This window comes from Aspergillus heteromorphus (genome assembly GCF_003184545.1).
Source record: "Aspergillus heteromorphus CBS 117.55 chromosome Unknown BO70scaffold_26, whole genome shotgun sequence".
Taxonomy (NCBI): domain Eukaryota; kingdom Fungi; phylum Ascomycota; class Eurotiomycetes; order Eurotiales; family Aspergillaceae; genus Aspergillus; species Aspergillus heteromorphus.
This window is the reverse complement of record NW_020290431.1, coordinates 46583-69295: the sequence shown is the minus strand read 5'-3', so window position 1 is coordinate 69295 and position 22713 is coordinate 46583. Positions and strand designations below refer to the sequence as shown.

Here is a 22713-nt window from a genome sequence, read left to right as displayed (position 1 = left end):
GTAATTATTATTAATATACTTTTTAACTGCGATTTCTGAAGCTCTACAGATTATTTAACTAGATAATATATATAAAATTATAATAAAATAATTATAAAAAAACTATTTTTTTAATTCTTGACTATTACTTTATCTTTTTAAAATAAAGTATTTTTTTAAATATTTTAAATTTTATTATCTAAAAAGACTTAGTTAATCTATTTATTATATTTTTTTTTAAGAAAATTTAGCAGAACTTAATTTATTCTTTTTTTTAGATATCTCTAATAAATTAAATATAATTATTAAGCTATTTAATAATTAAAGTATAACTCTTTTTATAAACTAGATTAATAATATTTTAATAGTCTATATAAACTAGAATATAATTAAATATTAATATATTAAATATCTTAATTAATTACTTAATTTCTAGATCTTTTTTAATAATTTTTTTATATATAATTAACTTAGTCAGAATTAAGAACTTAATAATAATTTTTTATTTTTTATTTAATTAATTAATCAGTAATTCAGTAAAGAAAATAATAAATATTTTTATTAATTTATAATTTAAATAATTTTAATATATTATATTATATTATATTTTTATAGAATCAGTATACTAGAGTGGCTAACGGCCAGGTCAGGTCAGATTAATTAGAATTTTTATATCTAACTACCAGATTATAATCAGATTAAGAAAATTTTTATATCTGACTGTAATATAGTTAAAAACTAGATAATTAATTATTTTAATTATTCTTAATATTAAGATTTATCTGCTATATCTTTTTAAGCTCTAGTATAATTAAGATATATCTAGATTAAATAATTATTAATCTGGCTATCTTTATTATTATTTAAAAGTATATAAAAAGAAGTTTTTTAGATTAAAAAAATATAACTAAAAAAAAATTAGTATCTTCTTTATTATTATTTATTAAAAATAATAAGAAAATTCTAGTTATATTAATAAAATTCAGCTTTTTATAAAATTATTATTTTTATAGTAAGAAATATATATAAAAATATATAATTATTACTTTATTTTAGCTGTATATTTTAATTATATTATAAAATACTAGAAAAATTATATATTAATTATTAATTAAAATACTAAAAATAAATATATTATTTTTATTCTATTATTTCTTCTGAATTAGACTATTCTTAGATTTATAAATAAAATATAGCTCGAAGAGCTATTAATAAAATCAGAAATTAATAAATAATTAAGAAGATTATAAATAATTAGATTATTAAAATAAAGTAAATTAAATAAATTAAATAAATTAAACAGATTAAACAGATTAAATAAATAAAATAAATAAATAAAATATACTAGATCTATATTATAATACTACAGCTCTTATAGAAGATTTTATAAAAATTTTTTATAAATTTTCTTTATAAATATCTATTTTTTATCTTAGTCTATTATATTTTAAGCAGCTCTGTTTAAAAGAAAAGACTATTTTATAATTCTAGATTTTAAATATAAATTTCTGCTTATTAAATTTATTATTAGATTTATAATCAGAGATTAAATCCTGTTCTATTATTATATTAAATTTTTATTTTAATCTAATATTTATTAAATAAAGTTTTCTGTTTTTATTTTTTTATATTTATTATTTATAGAACAGCTTCAGAATTATAAATTAATTATAATTATTTAATTTATTTTTAGAGAATATTATTAAATCTTTTTTTTTTATTTCTTAGATCTTTATAAATTATAATAATACTTAAACTAAGATAAGCTTTTTAAGTCAGATCTTTTCTTCTTTTCTAAATCTTAAGATTATATATATTATAAAAAATTAGAAGATTATTTTATATTCAGCTTTTTAAAAAAAGCTCTTTATTTTTTAGAATTAATAATAGAAGATAATCTTTTCTAAAAATTATATATGAACTTAAAAATCGCTATTTTATTTTAATTAGAAAAAGTTATTAATAATATAGAATAGTTTTTAGAAAGATATATTATTTTTTAATAAAACTCTTTATATTTATTATATTATATATCTTTATATCTTATAATATTCAGAAATTAAAAACTCAGAAACTAGTTCTATAAGCTATTATCTCTGCAAGAATTATAAGAAGAAATTATTATCAGTTATGTCTAAGTAAATAATTAGAAGAACTAGTCTTATCTAAGTCTTTGATTATTATATATACTTAGATAGAGATAGAGACCCGGTCTTTATAATTTCTATACTATTATAATTACTGTCCCGGATAGTATAAAAAATAAATATTCTATATTTTTTCTTATTTTTTTTATACTAGATTTTATAAAAGTCTTTTTCAGAGTATAATATATCTCTTAAAAGTCTAAAATAATTAATTAAGCAGATTAAGCAGTAGACTATATCTAAAGAAATAAGAATATTATTATATCTATACTATAATTAAATATATATTATACTTTGTATATTATCTATATAAAAATATATATATATTATAAATTAATCTGTGGTTATTAATCTATCTGCTATATCTAATTTTTTTAATTAACAGATATAAATAATTATAGTAATAATTATATCTTAATCTAATCTTAATTATATAATTAAAAATTTTTTATATCTTAATCTAACTGTCAGATTATGGCCAGGTTAAGATTAAGATATAACAGTCAGGTTAAGCCACTCTACAGTATACTTTAGAGCTAGAGTAAGATTATATTTATTATTTTTAAAATAATAAAGAATATTTTTTATAATTATTATATTATATAATATTAAGCTTCGGTAATAATATTATAAGTAAAGAACAGAATATATAATATCAGATCTTATATATATTAATAATTAATTTAATTTATTTATTATTATTATATAATTCTTAATATTACTATTATTATATTTCTAATTCTTAGATCTAAATTCCTGATATTTAGAATTTATAAAATAATTCTTTAATAATATCTTATTTATATTATAATATTTTAAAAGATTTTTAATATAGATATTCTGATTTATAATAATAATTTTTTTTTATAATATCTCTGCTAATATCACAGCCAAGAAAATAAGTTAAAATATCTAGATATTTTATCTTAAAACTCTGGCTTAAATTAGAGTGGCTAACAGCCAGGTCAGGTTAGGTTAATTAGAATTTTTATATCTAACCGCCAGATTATAATCAGATTAAGAAAATTTTTATATCTAATTATAATATAGCTAAAAATCAGATAGTTAATTATTTTAATTATTCTTAATATTAAGATTTATCTATTATATTTTTTTAAGCTTTACATAATATAAGATTCTTAATAAGAATCTTATATATTTATCTTAAATATTCTTTTTTAGTTAAAAATTATATACTCTCTCCGGCCGCAGAATAATATTATTATTAAAGCAAAAATATTTAATAATAATTTAATTAGAGTGGCTTAACCTGATTATTATATCTTAATCTTAATCTGGCCATAATTTAATAATTAGATTAAGATATAAAAAATTTTTAACTATATAATTAAGATTAGATTAAGATATAATTATTATTATAGCTATTTATATTTATTAATTAAAAAGATTAGATATAGCAGATAAATTAATAATTATAAATTAATTTATAATATATATATTTTTTTTATATAGATAATATACAAAGTATAATATATATTTAATTATAATATAAATATAATAATATTCTTTAAATATAGTCTATTATTTAATCTATTTAATTAATTATATTAAAAAATATATTATATTCTGAAAAAGACTTTTATAAAATCTAGTATAAAAAAAATAAAAAAAAATATAAAATATTTATTTTTTATATTATTTAAAATAATAATTATAATAATATAAAAATTATAAAAATCAGATCTCTATCTTTATCTAAATATATATAATAATTAAAAACTTAAATAAAACTAGTTCTTCTAATTTTAATAATAATTTATTTTTTAAATTATTTTTAAGATTATCTATATTCTTATTTTTATTAATATAAAAGATAGTAATTATCTTATTTTTTTTTTATTTTTTAAATATAAAAATAATTAAATCTAGATTAAGATTATTAAATATATTTTAATATTTCTTATTTATAATAAAATAATTAATATATATTTAAAATATAATTATTTTAATTATATTAGAATTAAGACAGCTCTGATAATAATAATAAATATTTTAAGAATTATTAAAAAAATATTTAATATTAATATTATTAATTATAATTAAAAAAAAATCTTTAATTATTTAATAAAAAATAGAAAATTAATTATAGCAGAACTTTTAGTAAATAAAAATATTAATATATTTTATAATATCTAAAATTATATTAATTTAATTAAAGATATCTTAAGAAACTATATATTTTTAATATCTAGATATATCTTAAGTTTTTTATATATCTTAATTATAAATAAGAATCTCTAATATTTAAAAATATTATAAAAGATTTTATCTAGATCTGATAATAATCTAGAGATTATTAATAATATATTAATTATTAAATTTTAATTAAAATAAAAAGAGAATATCTTTTTAAAAATAGTTTAATATTTATAATTAAGAACTTTTCTTAAGAAGTAAGAACTTTTCTTAAGAAGACTTTATTGAACTTTCACTTTCTTATACAAATTAGGTGCAAAAGTAAGATAAAAGTAAGAGAAAGATAAGAGAAGTAAAAAATAAGAAAAATTAAAAATCAGATAATTAAGTAAGAACTTTTCTCTAATCTCTTAGAAAGACTTTACTAAATTCTTATTTTCTTATATAAATTAAGTATAAAAGTGAGATGAAAGTGAGATAAAGATAAAAAAAAGATAAGAAAAAGATAAAAGAAGTAATAAGAAAAATTAAAGATTAAATAAATAAAAAAAAGATTAAAAGCTAATTCAATTTAATTAAAATTTATTAAAAAATTGATTAAAAACTGAGAGATCTTTTTATTTATATTTATAGCTAATTGGCTATCAAAAGTATATAAAAATATATAAAATTATATAAAAATTATATAAAAATTATATAAATAAAACAGGGCTGAGAATAATAGAACTAGTAATTAAATAAAGACTAAAATAATTAATAAAAATAAGATCTCTTACTCTACTATAAGATAGACAGAACTTAGAATTATTAATCTATTAATTAATAGTCTAAGATAGTTAATTAATCTAAGATTATAAATTAATAAGTCTTAGACAGTAAACTAGCCAGTCTGTTTATATTATTAATATATTCCCGCAGTTTTGATAAGATAAAATATTAAAAAAACTGAAGTAAATAAATTACTAAAAATAGAAAATAATAATAATAGAATTTAATAAATTATTATATTTAACTATTTAATAAATTAAGTATATTTCTAATTAAGAAACTGCTTAGTCAGGCTATCTGCTTGTATTTTATTAATAGATATTTATTAAATATTAATTATTTTATTTAGAACTTCTTATCTTAGCTAATAATTAGTAATATTAATATATTTCAGACTAGTCTAAAATAAGAAATTCTTATCAGTAAGAATTTTGACTATTTAATAATTATTATATAATATAAAGAAGTATTGATTAGAATTAAATTCTATTTATTTAAAAAATCTTCTTTATTAAAGAAGTTGCTTGACTGCAGTAATTAAGACTAATAATTCAGCTTTAATAGTTAAAAAAATTATATAACACTGTTTCTTGCTTAGTTAATTAATAGAGTTATTAAATAAATAAATAATATATTTTATTAAACTAGCATAATCTTAATTATCAGCAAAACTAGTATTACTGACTATATAAAATAAAATAGAACTAGAGCTAAATTTAATAGCCAAGTTCTTTGTTTTTTTTAAATAGAAGATTAAATAATCCACAGCCCTGAGATATTTATAGAGTGGCTAACGGCCAGGTCAGGTCAGGTTAATTAGAATTTTTATATCTAATCATCAGATTATAATTAGATTAAAGAAATTTTTATATCTGATTATAGTATAGCTAAAAATCAGGCAGTTAACTATTTTAATTATTCTTAGTATTAAGATCTATTTACTATATCTTTTTAAGCTCTAGTATAATTAAGATATATTTAGATTAAATAGTTATTAATCTAATTATCTTTATTATTATTTAAAAGTATATAAAAAGAAGCTTTTTAGATTAAAAAAATATAATTAAGAAAGAAATTAGTATCTTTTTTATTATTATTTATTAAAAATAATAAGAAAATTCTAGTTATATTAATAAAATTCAGCTTTTTATAAAATTATTATTTTTATAGTAAGAAATATATATAAAAATATATAATTATTACTCTGTTTTAGCTGTATATCTTAATTATATTATAAAATACTAGAAAAATTATATATTAATTATTAATTAGAATACTAAAAATAAATATATTATTTTTATTTTATTATTTTTTCTGAATCAGGCTATTCTTAGATTAGAGTGGCTAACGGCCAGGTCAGGTCAGGTTAATTGGAATTTTTATACCTAACCGCCAGGTTATGGTCAGGTTAAGGAAATTTTTATACCTGACCGCGGTATAGCTAAAAACCGGGCGGTTAACCGTCTTAACCGTTCTTGGCGCCAAGACCTACCCGCTATACCTTTTTAAGCTCTAGCACGGTTAAGGTATACCCAGGTTAAACGGTTATTAACCTGGCCATCTTCACCGTCGCCTAAAAGTATATAAAAAGAAGCTTTTTAGATTAAAAAAATATAACTGAGAAAGAAATTAGTATCTTCTTTATCACTATTCATCGGAAATAATAAGGAAATCCTAGTTGTGTTGATAAAATTCAGCTTTTTATAAAATTATTGTTCTTACAGCGAGAAACATGTGTAAAGATATATAATTACCGCTCCGTTTTAGCCGTACACCTTAATCATATCATAGAACACTAGAAAAACCATATATTAACTACTAATTAGAATACTGGGAATAAATATACTGCTTCTATTCTACTATTTCCCCTGGGTCAGGCTATCCTCAGGTTCATAGACAAGATGTAGCTCGAAGAGCTACCAACAGGATCAGGAACTGGCAGGCAGTTAAGGAGGTTGCGGACAGTCGGGTTGTTGGGGTAGAGCGGGTCAAACAGGTCAAACAGGTCAAACAGGTCAAACAGGTCGAACGGGTAGAACAGGTAAACAGGGTACACTAGGTCTGCACTGTGATACTACAGCTCTTATAGAAGATCCTGTAAAAGCCTTTTGCAGACCTCTCCTATGAATATCTACTTTCTACCCTAGTCTATTATGCCTTAAGCAGCTCTGTTTAAGAGAAGGGACTATTCTATAACTCTGGGCTCCAGATATGAATTCCTGGTTGCTAGGCCTACTGAAATGAATAAGATACGGCGGGCGCCTCAGCTGCATGTTAAAATATGATAGATCACATTTACGCGAAGTCGTGTCTTGAAGCAAAACAAACTGCCTTTGCAGAGTTTTCTGCTTCTATCTTTCTATATCTATTATTTGCAGAACAGCTTCAGAATCATGAGTCAATTGCAGTCATCTGGTTTATTTTCAGAGAATACTATCGAGCCTTCTTCTTCCGTTTCTCAGACCTTTACAAACCATGATAATGCCCAAACTGAGATAAGCTTCTCAAGTCAGATCTTTCCTCCTCCCCCAAATCTCGAGATTACACGCGTCGCGAAGAATCGGAAGATTGTCCCATATCCAGCTCTCGTCGAGACGTGCGAAGAACTTAAGGCATATCTAGATATTGAAGGTATGTAGCTTCTTAAGACATCTTCGATCGAACTAATACGATTCCAGGTACTACAGGGCATACTGATATTCTTGCTTACTGGAAGTCCCGCCGTGATCAGTTTCCTATTCTCTACCAGATAGCTAGAGATTTCCTCTCGGTCGCAACCAATGGTGTCAGTGTTGAACGTCTTTTCAACAGTTCTCGAGATATCTGCCACTATCGCCGGAGCCGTCTCGATCCTGATATAATTGAAGCAGTTATGCTTCAAATGTGTATCGATTGTTTTACTATAAGTGAGGAGTATCAGGATATGCTTGATGATCTCAATCCAGATTCGATCATCTTTACACCCAAGGAGCAAGAGGAGGATGAGGTGATTACTACCTTCTATATTAGTGAGAATGAGGATATAGATGATCTTGAAGATGACCCAGAGGATGGGTTATTATCAGAATTAGGAGAACTAGCCTTACCTGAGTCTTCGACTATCACACGTACTCAGGTAGAGATAGAGACCCGGCCTTTACAATTCCTACGCCATCATGATCACCGTCCCGGACAGTATAAAGAATAAATATTCTGTATCTTTTCTTATTTCTTCTATACTAGGTTCTGTAAAAGCCTTTTCCAGAGTGTAGTATACCTCTTAAGGCGACCGGTTGAGCAGGTCGAGCAGTAGGCTATATCTAAAGAATATTACTATGTCTATACTGTAATTAAATATATATTACACTTTGTATATTATCTATGTAAGAAGGATGTATATATTACGAATTAACCTGCGGTTATTAACCTACCTGCTATACCTGACCTTCCTGACCGGCAGGTATAAACGGTTATAGTGACGGTTGTACCTTAACCTGACCTTAACCGTACGGTTAAAAATTTTTTATACCTTAACCTGACCGCCAGGTTATGGCCAGGTTAAGGTTAAGGTATAACGGTCAGGTTAAGCCACTCTATCTTAGATTTATAAATAAGATATAGCTCGAAGAGCTATTAATAAAATTAGAAACTAGCAGATAGTTAAGAAGATTATAAATAATTAGATTATTAGAATAGAGCAGATTAAATAGATTAAATAGATTAAATAGATTAAACAGATTAAATAAATAAAATAAATAAATAGAATATATTAGATCTGTACTGTAATATTATAGCTTTTATAAAAGATTTTATAAAAATTTTTTATAGATTTTTTTTATAAATATCTATTTTCTATTTTAATTTATTATATTTTAAGTAGCTCTGTTTAAAAAAAAAATTATTTTATAACTCTGGGCTTTAAATATAAATTTCTGCTTACTAAATTTATTAAAATAAATAAAATACAGCGGGCGTCTTAGCTGTATATTAAAATATAATAGATTATATTTATATAAAGTTATGTTTTAAAATAAAATAAACTGTCTTTATAGAGTTTTCTGCTTTTATTTTTTTATATTTATTATTTATAGAACAGCTTTAGAATTATAAGTTAATTATAATTATCTAGTTTATTTTTAAAAAATATTATCAAGTCTTCTTTTTTTATTTCTTAGATCTTTATAAATTATAATAATACTTAAACTAAGATAAGCTTCTTAAGTCAGATTTTTTCTTCTTCTTTAAATCTTAAGATTATATATATTACAAGAAATTGGAAGATTATTTTATATTCAGCTCTTTAAAAAAAGCTCTTTATTTTTTAGAATTAATAATAGAAGATAATCTTTTCTAAAGATTATATATAAATTAAAAAACTGCTATTTTATTTTAATTAAGAAAAATTATTAATAATATAAGACAGCTTTCAGAAAGATATATTATTTTTTAATAAAATCTTTTATATCTATTATATTATATATCTTTATATTTTATAATATCTGAGAATTAAAAACTCAGAAACTAGTTTTATAAACTATTATCTCTGTAAAAATTATAAGAAGAAATTATTATTAGTTATATCTAAGTAAATAATTAGTCAGATACTAAGTAAAGAGTTATTATAGATATTTATTTATTTTTTTAAAATAAATCTTTTTTAATTATTATTTTTCTCTAGATTTTTATAATTTATAATAAACAGAATTTTTAGAATTAAGTTCTATACTTTATAATTGCCTGTTATCTACTGTTTTAAATTATTAGGTATATTTAATTTAAATAGATAATTAATCTTACTGTTTTATCTTTCTGCCGAAAATTAAGTTTTTCTAATTAAATATAGATTAAAGAATATTTTATAGAATTATCTGAAGAGATATATATATAGTTATTATTAAAGTTCTTGAATATTAAATAAATATTAATTATAATAGACTGCTGGATTAGTTCTGATCAGAAAATATTTCTTGATTTAATTAGATATTTCTTAATAAAAAATATAGACTATTATAAGATTTTGCTAGGCTTCTGATTAATATCTAGATTTTATATTAATAAGAATCTAGCTGTAATTATTCTATTAGTCTTATATAAATATAATCTTGTTTATTAATTATTAGATATAATAACTAATAATACTAGTAATAATAATATAATATTTAGTATAATCTTAGCTGAATTCTGAACTTAACTTAGTCAGAGTATTTAGTTTTATAATATTCTAGTTAATTTTAATTTTTTAAAGATTATTTAAAGCTAGTATTATATTCTCTGTCTTATTTATATAATTTAGCTTATAATTAATATTCTTCTGCGGAAACTTTAGATTGAGATTTTAAATAATACTATTAAATATATATAAAAAAATAATAATAAAAGTCTTAAAGTCTTTTTTAATATTTTAAAAATTTTTAAGAAAATATATTCTAAAAGCTATCTGTAAAAGACTAATATAGAATTTTTTTTTATAAAAAGTTTCTAGAAGTCTTTTATCAGCTAGTTTATTATATTAATTCTTAATTATAGATTTAAAAGATTATATAATTTATAAATATAAGTTCTTAATACTATAAGAAGTTCTTATTTATTTAATAACTTAAATCTGGCTTAGTCTATTATTTTTTTTTTAATTATAAAACTTGCTGGAACTTAATCTATTTTATAATTTATTAAATACTTAAATTTTGTTAAGTAATTAAAAGTTTTATTTAATATTATAAGTATAATAATATTAATTATCTTTATTTTATTATAATAGAGTAAAAATAGATAAAATATCTTCTTAAGCTTTTATATTTTTTTTTTTTTATTTTCTGTTTTTCTAAGAATAATGGGCCTACTGTTTATAAGATTTATAATATTTATAATAATTTTTTTAATTATCTGAATTATTTAATTAACAGACTAGAAAAAAAGTAGATATTCTGAAAGAAGAAGATTCTTGAGAGCTTATATAATATATATTAGAAGCTTTAAAAATATTATTATTATATTTATCAGACAGAAGACTATATCTATATAATTATAACTATTCTAGACCTGATATTAAAGCTTAAGAAATTTAAGAAAGATATATAGCTAGATAAGAATATTAACTAGTATTATAAATATTAAACTATCTTTAAGAAGATATTCTCTTTTTATTTTAATTAAAATTTAATAATTAATATATTATTAATAATCTTCGGATTATTATCAGATCTGGATAAGATCTTTTATAATATTTCTAAATACTGAAGATTCTTATCCGCAGTTAAGATATATAAAAAACTTAAGATATATCTAGATATTAAAGATATATAGTTTTTTAAGATATTTTTAATTAAATTAATATAATTTTAAATACTATAAAATATACTAATATTCTTGCTTACTAAAAGTTCTGCTATAATTAGTTTTCTATTCTTTATTAAATAATTAGAGATTTTCTCTCAGTTATAATTAATAGTATTAATATTAAATATTTTTTTAATAATTCTTAAGATATCTATTACTATCACCGAAGCTGTCTTAATTTTAATATAATTAAAGTAGTTATACTTTAAATATATATTAATTATTTTATTATAAGTAAGAAGTATCAGAATATATTTAATAATCTTAATTTAGATTTAATTATTTTTATATTCAAGAAGCAAGAGAAGAATAAGATAATTATTATTTTTTATATTAGTAAGAATAAGAATATAAATAATCTTAAAGATAATTCAGAAAATAAATTATTATTAAAATTAGAAGAATTAGTCTTATTTAAGTCTTTAATTATTATATATATTTAGATAAAGATAAAGATCTAGTCTTTATAATTTCTATGCTATTATAATTATTATTCTGAATAGTATAAAAAATAAATATTCTATATTTTTTCTTATTTTTTTTATACTAGATTTTATAAAAATCTTTTTCAGAGTATAATATATCTCTTAATATAATTAATTAAGTAGATTAAGTAATAAACTATATCTAAAGAATATTATTATTTCTAGACTATAATTAAATATATATTATACTTTATATATTATTTATATAAAAAGAATATATATATTATAAATTAATCTGTGATTATTAATCTATCTGCTATATCTAATCTTTCTAATTAGCAGATATAAATAGTTATAGTAATAATTATATCTTAATCTGATCTTAATTATATAATTAAAAATTTTTTATATCTTAATCTGATCGCCAGGTTATGACCAGGTTAAGGTTAAGATATAATGATCAGGTTAAGCCACTCTAAGTCTAATAAAAAACTGAATAATATTATTATTTTTTTTAGCTTATTAAGAATCTTTTAGATAAAATATAATTAATTAAGTAAGATATAATTTTAAAAATAATTAAGAGATTATTTAAACTTTTCTGTATATTAATAATAAATCTTTTATTTAAAAATTCTTGATAACTGTTTTATATTTAATTATAGATAATAGAATAATATAATAATCAGAATTATTCTTTATAAATTTAATAAATTATAATTAATATTCTACAGAGATTTCTGTATCAGAATCTAGATTATTTTTATTATTATAATATATCTTTATTTTATATAGTTTAATATAATATAATTAATAAATCTTACAGTCTGAAGAACTCTAAATCTTTAATATATAATTATACTCTTTTTTATATTTAATTAAGTATTTTTTAATTATTCTTAAAGATATTTTTCTTGCCTGTATATATATCTTCTTAAATAAATAAATATATATCTAATATTTAAAAATATATAGAAAATTAAGAATAGACTTTAAATTAGATAATTTATAATATTTATATTATTTTTATAGCAAAGACTTATTAGTCTTGTTATTTAGATAGATTAGTTAATTAATAATTAGATTAGCAGTATTAATCGCGAAAGACTATATATTTTTAGATATATTACTATTAATAATTATTATATAAGCTGTTTAATTAAGATAATCTTTATATCATTTTAAAAATTTATTAATCTTAGATATATAATATAGTATTAAGATAATATATATTAATTAATTTCTGACTTACTTAGTAAAAAAATTAAACTCAGTATTTTTATTAAAATTAGAGTGGCTAATAACCAGATCAGATCAGGTTAATTAGAATTTTTATATTTAACCACCAGATTATAATTAGATTAAGAAAATTTTTATATCTAATTATAATATAGCTAAAAATCAGATAGTTAATTATTTTAATTATTCTTAATATTAAGATCTATTTATTATATCTTTTTAAGCTCTAATATAATTAAGATATACTTAGATTAAATAATTATTAATCTGACTATTTTTATTATTATTTAAAAATATATAAAAAGAAGCTTTTTAGATTAAAAAATATAATTAAAAAAGAAATTAGTATCTTTTTTATTATTATTTATTAGAAATAATAAGAAAATTCTAGTTATATTAATAAAATTTAGCTTTTTATAAAATTATTATTCTTATAATAAAAAATATATATAAAAATATATAATTATTATTCTATTTTAGCTATATATTTTAATTATATTATAGAATACTAAAAAAATTATATATTAATTATTAATTAAAATACTAGAAATAAATATACTGCTTCTATTTTATTATTTTTTCTAAATTAGATTATTTTTAAATTTATAGATAAAATATAGCTCGAAGAGCTACTAACAGAATCAGAAACTAATAAATAATTAAGAAGATTATAAATAGTTAGATTATTAAAATAAAGCAGATTAAATAGATTAAATAAATTAAATAAATTAAATAGATTAAATAAATAAAATAAATAAATGAAATATACTAGATCTATATTATAATACTATAAGGGTGCGTGTTGAGATAGTATGAAGAAAGTATATTTATTGCAAAGTTAAGATAATATCTGTATTACTTAAAGTATTATTACTAGTCTTTTATCTAGCTTCTCTTACAGATAATATATCCGCGAGGATTTTATAAATTATATATTATACTAGTATAATTACTTTGCAAGAAACTGTCTTTGCAGTATAGATATTTCTCACGATATATTATATTATAAGAATTATAAGAATTACTATTCTTATAATTATTTCTCTTCTTAGAATCTTGACTCTTAAGATTATTATTTATAAGAAATTAGATACTATTAAAATCTCTGCTATAAAATCTTCTTCGCGAGAAAATTAATTAAAAAAAAAATAATTTTTTTTTTTTCTTATAAGATCTGCTTTATATAGATTTACTGTAATTATTTTATATAGCTATAATTATATTATTATTTACTATATTTTAGATTCCTGTGATTATAGTCAAATAGTAAATATTATAAATATCTTTGTAATTATAATTAAATAATAAATATAATATAATATTTCTAATTTAAATATAAATTAGAACTCAGGGCTCAGAACTTAGAATTCTAAGAAAAAATATTTTTTTTAAATTTTTTTTTTTTTTTTTTTTTTTTTTTTTAACTCTTTCTATTCTTTAATTTTTTTTTCTTTTTTTAATCTCTGCAGTCTTCCTCTCTCTTAATTATTATTATTATTATAAATAAGTACTTATTTAAAGAATTCTTGCAGTTATTTATATTCTTATAATTATTTTATATCTTCACAGTTATTTTATACTCTTTATAACTTGCTTTATATCTTTGTAATTATTTTATATTTTCGCGATTATTTTATAATCTTTGTAATTTATTTTATGTCTTTACGGCTGTTTTATATCTTTACAGCTATTTTATAATTTTTACAGCTTATTTTATATCTTCGCGGCTGTTTTCTGTCTTTATAGTTTATTTTATATTTTTATAATTATTTTATATTTTCGCGGCTCTGAAGTATCTGTATCAGATTATAAGATATAATATTTTATAATTTTTTATTAATTTACAGATGCTTGTTACTTTGCGAGTCTGGGATATATATAATCTAATCTAAGAATTATAATTAATTATTTTAATATTTTTTTTTTTATATTATATATTTACTAGTTTTTTCTTTTATAAAAAAATTACTATTTTTATTACTAGACTTTTGTTTTTTTTTTTTTTTTTTATTTTTTTTTTTTCTTCTCTTCCCGCGAGCGTCCGTGGTAAGTAATTTCTTAGAAAGATTTGTTTTATATTTTATAATTAATATAGAGTTAGAATAATCTATTTCTGCGACTGCCGCTGCTGCTGCTATTACTATTATTATTATTATTATTATTATTATCTTTGTCTCTGCCGCTGCTATTATTATTAATATTATTATTATTTCTATTATAGTCTTTCTATCTTTTTCTCTCGCAGTAAATATCTGTTTTCTTTGCGAAGTATAAAAAGCTAATTTATATATAATTTATTATTTTACTGACTAAGATTTCTAAAATAGTCTGATCCCCCGCAGTGCTGTTTTTTTATATTTTTTTTATAATCTACTATTATAATAAAAATATTATTTTAAATAATATTCTTGCTATTCTCGCAATCCGCGGGCGATAAATAAATAAACTATTTTTTTTTTCTAAGAATATATTTAAATTTATTTAAGATTAATTTATCCTGCAGAATATTAAGATTATAAACTAGATTTTAATTTAATTTATAAATCTGTCCACAGTAAACTGATTTATTAATATTTTTATAAATATATTAATAATTCTATCAGATCTTTTTTTCTAAACAGAATTATAATCTTTATTTAATTAAGAAAGATATTAGATTATACAGCTAATAATATAATCTGTTTTTTTTATTAGATTTAATAGCTATTATTAACTAGAGATTTAGACCCAGCTTTATAAGATTTTTTTTATAATTAGAGCTGGCCGGCTTTCTTTCTCTGATTAAATATACAGTATATATTATAATTTCTCGGGCTTGAGAGTATTTATAATATATATTAGTAATAATTACAAATAGAGATATAATAATTATATTTAGACTAGATATAAGATTTATTTTTTATAAATTAAATAATTAATCTATCTATTTTTATTTCTGTAAGTATTTATTATATCTTGTATTTTAAGCTGCTGTCAGATAAGAATTCTCGCAGGTAATTTTTTTTATTATTTTATTATTTTATTTTTTTTTTTATTTTTTTTTAAATAAAGATTATACTCGCGAATAAACTTCTTATAAAATTATAGATAATATAGATTTATAGCTGATTCTCAGATATTATTCTTACTAAAATAATTTTTTTATTTAATCAAGATTTCTAAGAATCTATTCTAACTCCGCGAGATTAATAAAATCTCTGAATAATATTTATAATTACTTTTCTTTATAAAAAAATACTTCTATGAGTTTATTCTGTCTATTTTATAATATTCGCGAAGTAGTAATATATAGAATATATTATATATTTATAATTCTATAAATAACTTTAGTCTATAGACTTGCAAGTCTATCTATTTAATAATATAATAAAATTCTTTGTTTCGTGGATCTAGCTTTTTATTAATCTATCTTTATAAAAGATACTTTACAGATAGTTAGATTATTTTTTTTAATATAAAGCTTTTTATTTATTTTTTATAATTATAGAATTATTTCTATTTCTTATAAGCAGAAGTTAGATTTTTTTTTATTTTAATATAAATTTTCTAAATATACTTAATCTATTCAGAGACTTTAGTCTCTGCTTTTTTCTTTTTATAAAAGTTTATTTTAATAACTCGCGGGTATTCCGCGGTAATAATATAAAAAAATAATTTTTTTATAAAAACTTACAAGATATTATTATATATAAACTCCGCGATAAATAATAGATCTACTTAATTATCTTATTTAAAATTAATATAATTTCGCAAGTACTACTTAAGAATATTATTTAATTTTTTAGTCTGATTATTAATCTATAGATAATAAGCTATACTTAGCTTTTTTTTTATTATAAATATATAAATAAAATTAGATCAGAAATTTTTTATAAAAATATTATTATAATCTATAATAATCTTCGCGGGTATATTATATAAATAGAAAATCTTTTTAATAAAAATTCTTGCAAGATTCTCTTTATTAAAACTTTTTTATAAAAAAATAAAATAAGCTATCTTATTATATTAGTCTATTACTATTAGAATACTATTAAAAATCTCTTATAAATTCTTAATAATACTAGTACTTGCAAATAAATTAGTAATAAAGTTTATTATTATTTTTTTTTAGAATTTTATAAATATAAATAGAAATTCTAGCAGTTCTTACTATTTTTTATAAATTATTCTATTATCTTAATATACTCTGCAGGCCCAATAGTATTTATTTATAAAACTATTTATTTTTAATTATTAGAATTATCGCGATATTAATATTAGTATTTTCTTACTCGCGAAATAATTTATAATAGAATTATTATACAGCTTTATAAATATTTAAAGCTTAAGAATATATTTATCTAAGATATATAATTATCCCGCTCTTTATAAAAGATCTTTATAATTTTTTTATTATAAAATCTTATTTACTTTCTTTTTTTTTTATAGCTTAAAGTTTTTAGAATTTCTTAGTTCTTCGCGGATTCTCTATATTTATTAATTTTTTATTAATATTATAGATACTGCAGCTAGCAGCTCCACAGAAAGATTTTTATAATATAATTTTTTTATAATAATAATATTATCTGCTATCTTTTCTTTTATAATTTTTTATATATTTAAAATATATCTATAAGTAAGAATCTATCTAATACTTATAAGTAAAGCTTCTGTCTTTATATTCTCTGGCTTTTATAATTTAAATAGATTAGATAATTATTGCGGAATTAGTTTATTTAGTTTCTTATAATTCTTAACTACTATTTTTTTTTTATAATCTGAATATTATAAGAGTATATCTATAGAATTTTATATATCTAAATAATAAATAAGATAAAATTAAAATATTATAAGTTATTATATTTATTATATTTGTCTTCGCGATAGCTCTGGGTTTATCATAAAGTATTTAAGACTTTTATAATTAATAAATATCTCTACTGCGAGATCTATTCTTTCTAGCTAGTAATATTATTCTCTAAATAATTTTATTATTATAAGTAGTTCTTAATTATAAATTTTATAATTTTTTTCAGCTGTAATTATCTTTTATAAATAAAATATAATTAAAATTTATTAATTATCTATATTTCTTTATAATAATATATTATTAATTATAAAATTAGATATATCTATTTTAATATATACTTGCTTCTTTTTCTTAAAATAAATAATTATAATATTCTCTGCAAATACTATCTTTAGCTGCTTAAAATTCTTATAAATATTAGCTATAAAAAATCCTATATTAGATTTTTTTTTTTTTTTCTTATAGAATTTTTTAGTAAGATTTATAAATAGAATTATTATTTGCAAGTATTCTTAAATAAATTATTAATATTAGTTTGCAAATCTTATAAATTATAATATATTTTTTATATTTTATAACTCTGATTACTCGCGGATTATTATAATCTATTCTAATTTTATTTATATATTTTTGCAGCTAATAATAAATCTAAGAAAATTAATCTCTATTCACACGAAGTAGTACTTGCTTAGTTTTATATATAGATCTATTTTAATTAAGATATATATAATTTTATAAACTTGTTTTTTATATATCTTCAGATCTCGCGAGTATATTATAATATTATTAAAATAAATAATTATAAAGTTATTTAAATACTCCGCAAATAAGAAATTTATAAAATCTTAAAATCCCGCGGGTGTATTAATTAGTTTAAATAATATAATTAAATATTTAAATAAATTATACTTTATTTAAAAAACTGTTTTCTATTTATAGTCTACTGCAATTCTTATTCTATAATAAACTTTATAAAGATTAAATTATATAAATTATAATACTCCCGCGAGCTGATTAATATAGCTATTAATTTATAATAATAAATACTTATTTTTAATAATTTATTTATTTAGCTTGCAGTAATTAATATATACTTATAAGTTTCTATTTTTTTTTTTTATAAAGAGAACTAATACTCTGATAAATAATTTTAAATATTAAATTTATTTATATATAAGATATTCTTATAAATATTCCCAGAGTACTTTCTACTTCGCGGATAATATTTTATAGATTAAATCTATTTTTAATTTATAATCTTTCTTTAGATTAATCTTTAAATTAATATTTAATTATAAGAATAAACAGCCTGTTGTTTTATTCTCTGTAAATATTATTTTAAATTTATAAAGCTATTCTGAAAATACTTTCAGATCTGTCTTTTTATAAATAGATCTGATTATTATAATTTATAATTATTTAATCTCTGATTTTTCCGCGAGAAATTTTGTCGCAGTAATATATTATATCTTAACTTATTATTTTTTATAAAATTTTAAATAGTACTAATTAAACTCTGTAATAGAGATCTTTATCTAGATTTATAATATATTTAATATAATTTTCTCTATATTAAATATTATAATAATAATTTCTTTATAAATCTCGCGGTTATTTTTTATATTTGCGAGATTAATCTTAAATATTATAGTTTTTTTTAATTAAATATTACTATTATCCAGTGGTCTTATAAAAATCTTTATAAATATTATTAATTATTCTGCGGTCTTTATTATTATCGCGGGTATTAGATTTATTTCTGTATTTATATTAATTAAGATATTAATTTTTTTAAATAGATTAGTCTTATTCTATACAAGTAATTATTTTTATAGTCTTAGAATAGAATATATTATAAGAGATATATCTATTAATTTATTATAATTTATTCAGACCGCAAGTTATTTCTCGAGATTTTTATTCTTGCGCTAGTAATAGTTTTTTATAATATAATTTTATTTTCTATAATTAAAATATTTTATTATTTCCGCGGGCGCTGATATAAAATCTCGCGGGATAAATACTTCTAATATATCTGATTATAGAATATCTCTCTGTGGAAATTTCTTATAATAATTCTGACTATTAGATTATTTTATTTAATCTGTAAGTAACAGCGACTTTTTTTTTTATAAATAATTAATTTTCTTGCTTTATTAGTTAATACTTAATCTTAATTTTATAAGTAATATAATTAAATCTTGTTTAGTAATAGAAAAATCCGGCTGCTCACAGATTTTTTATTTTATATTTTATAAAAATAATTTAAAAAATAAATATAACTATATAATATTTAGTTTCTGTGCTTTATAATCTAGCTCTGTCTTTATTTTTTTTTAGTATTATAGATATATAAAGTTCTTTTCTTTCTTATAAGAGATTATTCTTAGAATTTATAATTATATTTTCTATCTATAATTCTTTAGATTATCTAGTTATATCTTAAAAAATTTATAAAAATCTGCTTAATTATTTTCTTAAAAGAGCTTTATAATTTTATTTTTTTATAAATTATTAAGTATATAATTTAAATAGATTATTATAATCTATATTTATTAATTTTTATTTTAATTATTAGTCTCCGCGGTAGATTTCTGCTGAGTAATAAATAATTAAAAGATAGTATAATTGCGAGTGCTATAGTATTCACTATTTTATAAAAAATATATATATATATTAGTTTTTTTTAATTTTACAGATAGAATATCAGGATTACTTAGAGATTTATAAATTTTTTTATTATTTATAAAAATTTTAAGTCTCTGCTCTAGTTCTGCAATTTATTAAAATATACTTAATTATTTATAAAGATTCTTAGAAAATAGTAAGATTATATTTACTTTAATTATTTTTTTTATAATAATTTTATGATTGGTCTTCAGGGAATCAGAAAAATTCTTATAAATATAATATCTAATATTTTATATAGATATAATTTCAACAGACTATCTTACAGATTTCGAGCAATAAGATTATAAGAATATATATTAAGATAATATAAAAAAATATATCTATTATAAAATTAAAATAATATCTGTATTATTTAAAGTATTATTACTAGTTTTTTATCTAGCTTCTCTCGCGGATAATATATCCGCGAGGATTCTGTGAGTTATATATTATACTAGTATAATTACTTCGCGAGGAACTGTCTCCGCAGCATAGGCATTCCTTGTAATATATTATATCACAAGGATTATAAGAATTACTATCCTTACAAATACTATAATTTTTATAGAAAATTCTATAAAAGTTTTTTATAAATTTTTTTTATAAATATCTATTTTTTATTCTAGTTTATTATATTTTAAACAGTTTTATTTAAAAAAAAAGACTATTTTATAACTCTGGGCTTTAGATATAAATTTCTAATTACTAAATTTATTAAAATAAATAAGATATAGTAAATATCTTAGCTGTATATTAAAATATAATAAATTATATTTATATAAAATTATATTTTAAAATAAAATAAATTATTTTTATAGAGTTTTCTGCTTTTATTTTTCTATATTTATTATTTATAAAATAATTTTAGAATTATAAATTAATTATAATTATTTAATTTATTTTTAAAAAATATTATTAAATCTTTTTCTTCTGTTTCTCAGATCTTTATAAATTATAATAATATTTAAATTAAAATAAGCTTTTTAAATTAGATTTTTTCTTTTTTTTTAAATCTTAAGATTATATATATTGCGAAGAATTAAAAAATTATTTTATATTTAGTTTTTATTAAGATATACAAAGAATTTAAAATATATCTAGATATTAAAAATATATAGCTTCTTAAGATATCTTTAATTAAATTAATATAATTTTAGATATTATAGAATATACTAATATTTTTATTTATTAAAAATCTTATTATAATCAGTTTTCTATTTTTTATTAGATAGCTAGAGATTTTCTCTTGATTATAATTAATAATATTAATATTAAATATTTTTTTAATAATTCTTAAGATATCTACTATTATTACCGGAGCTGTTTTAATTCTAATATAATTAAAATAATTATACTTTAAATATATATTAATTATTTTATTATAAATAAAAAGTATTAGAATATACTTAATAATCTTAATTTAGATTTAATTATTTTTATATTTAAGAAACAAGAGAAGAATAAGATAATTACTATTTTTTATATTAATAAAAATAAGAATATAAATAATCTTAAAAATAATTTAGAGAATAAATTATTATTAGAATTAGAAAAATTAGTCTTATCTAAGTTTTTAATTATTATATATATTTAAATAGAGATAGAGATCTAGTTTTTATAATTTTTATATTATTATAATTATTATTCTGAATAGTATAAAAAATAAATATTTTATATTTTTTCTTATTTTTTTTATACTAGATTTTATAAAAATCTTTTTCAAAGTATAATATATTTTTTAAGATAATTAATTAAATAGATTAAGCAGTAAACTATATTTAAAGAATATTATTATATTTATATTATAATTAAATATATATTATATTTTATATATTATCTATATAAAAAGAATATATATATTATAAATTAATCTATAATTATTAATTTATCTGTTATATCTAATCTTTCTAATTAGCAGATATAAATAATTATAATAATAATTATATCTTAATCTAATCTTAATTATATAATTAAAAATTTTTTATATCTTAATCTGACTATTAGATTATGGCTAGATTAAGATTAAGATATAACAGTCAGGTTAAGCCACTCTAATTAAAATATTAGTATTATATTTACTTGTCAGTCAGTATTTTATATTTTTTAATAAAATATTTTAATTTAATATCTATATTCTTAATCTTCAGAAAGCAAACTTTAGATTATTAAGTAATAAAATTAATTATAATTAAATATATATAATATTTGCTATATTTTATTA

General features: G+C 18.1%; 1 protein-coding gene across 1 annotated transcript; it reads right to left on the bottom strand.

The window, feature by feature from the left end:
* Positions 1–6924: 6924 nt before the first annotated feature.
* On the bottom strand, positions 6925–20991 carry BO70DRAFT_399147 (uncharacterized protein; the record flags this gene model as incomplete). The annotated part of the gene is made up of 3 exons (XM_025546847.1): positions 6925–7112; positions 11405–11412; positions 20960–20991. 3 exons carry the CDS (start codon positions 20989–20991, stop codon positions 6925–6927), a joined length of 228 nt encoding a protein of 75 aa, XP_025396366.1.
* Between the last annotated feature and the right edge of the window lie 1722 nt (positions 20992–22713).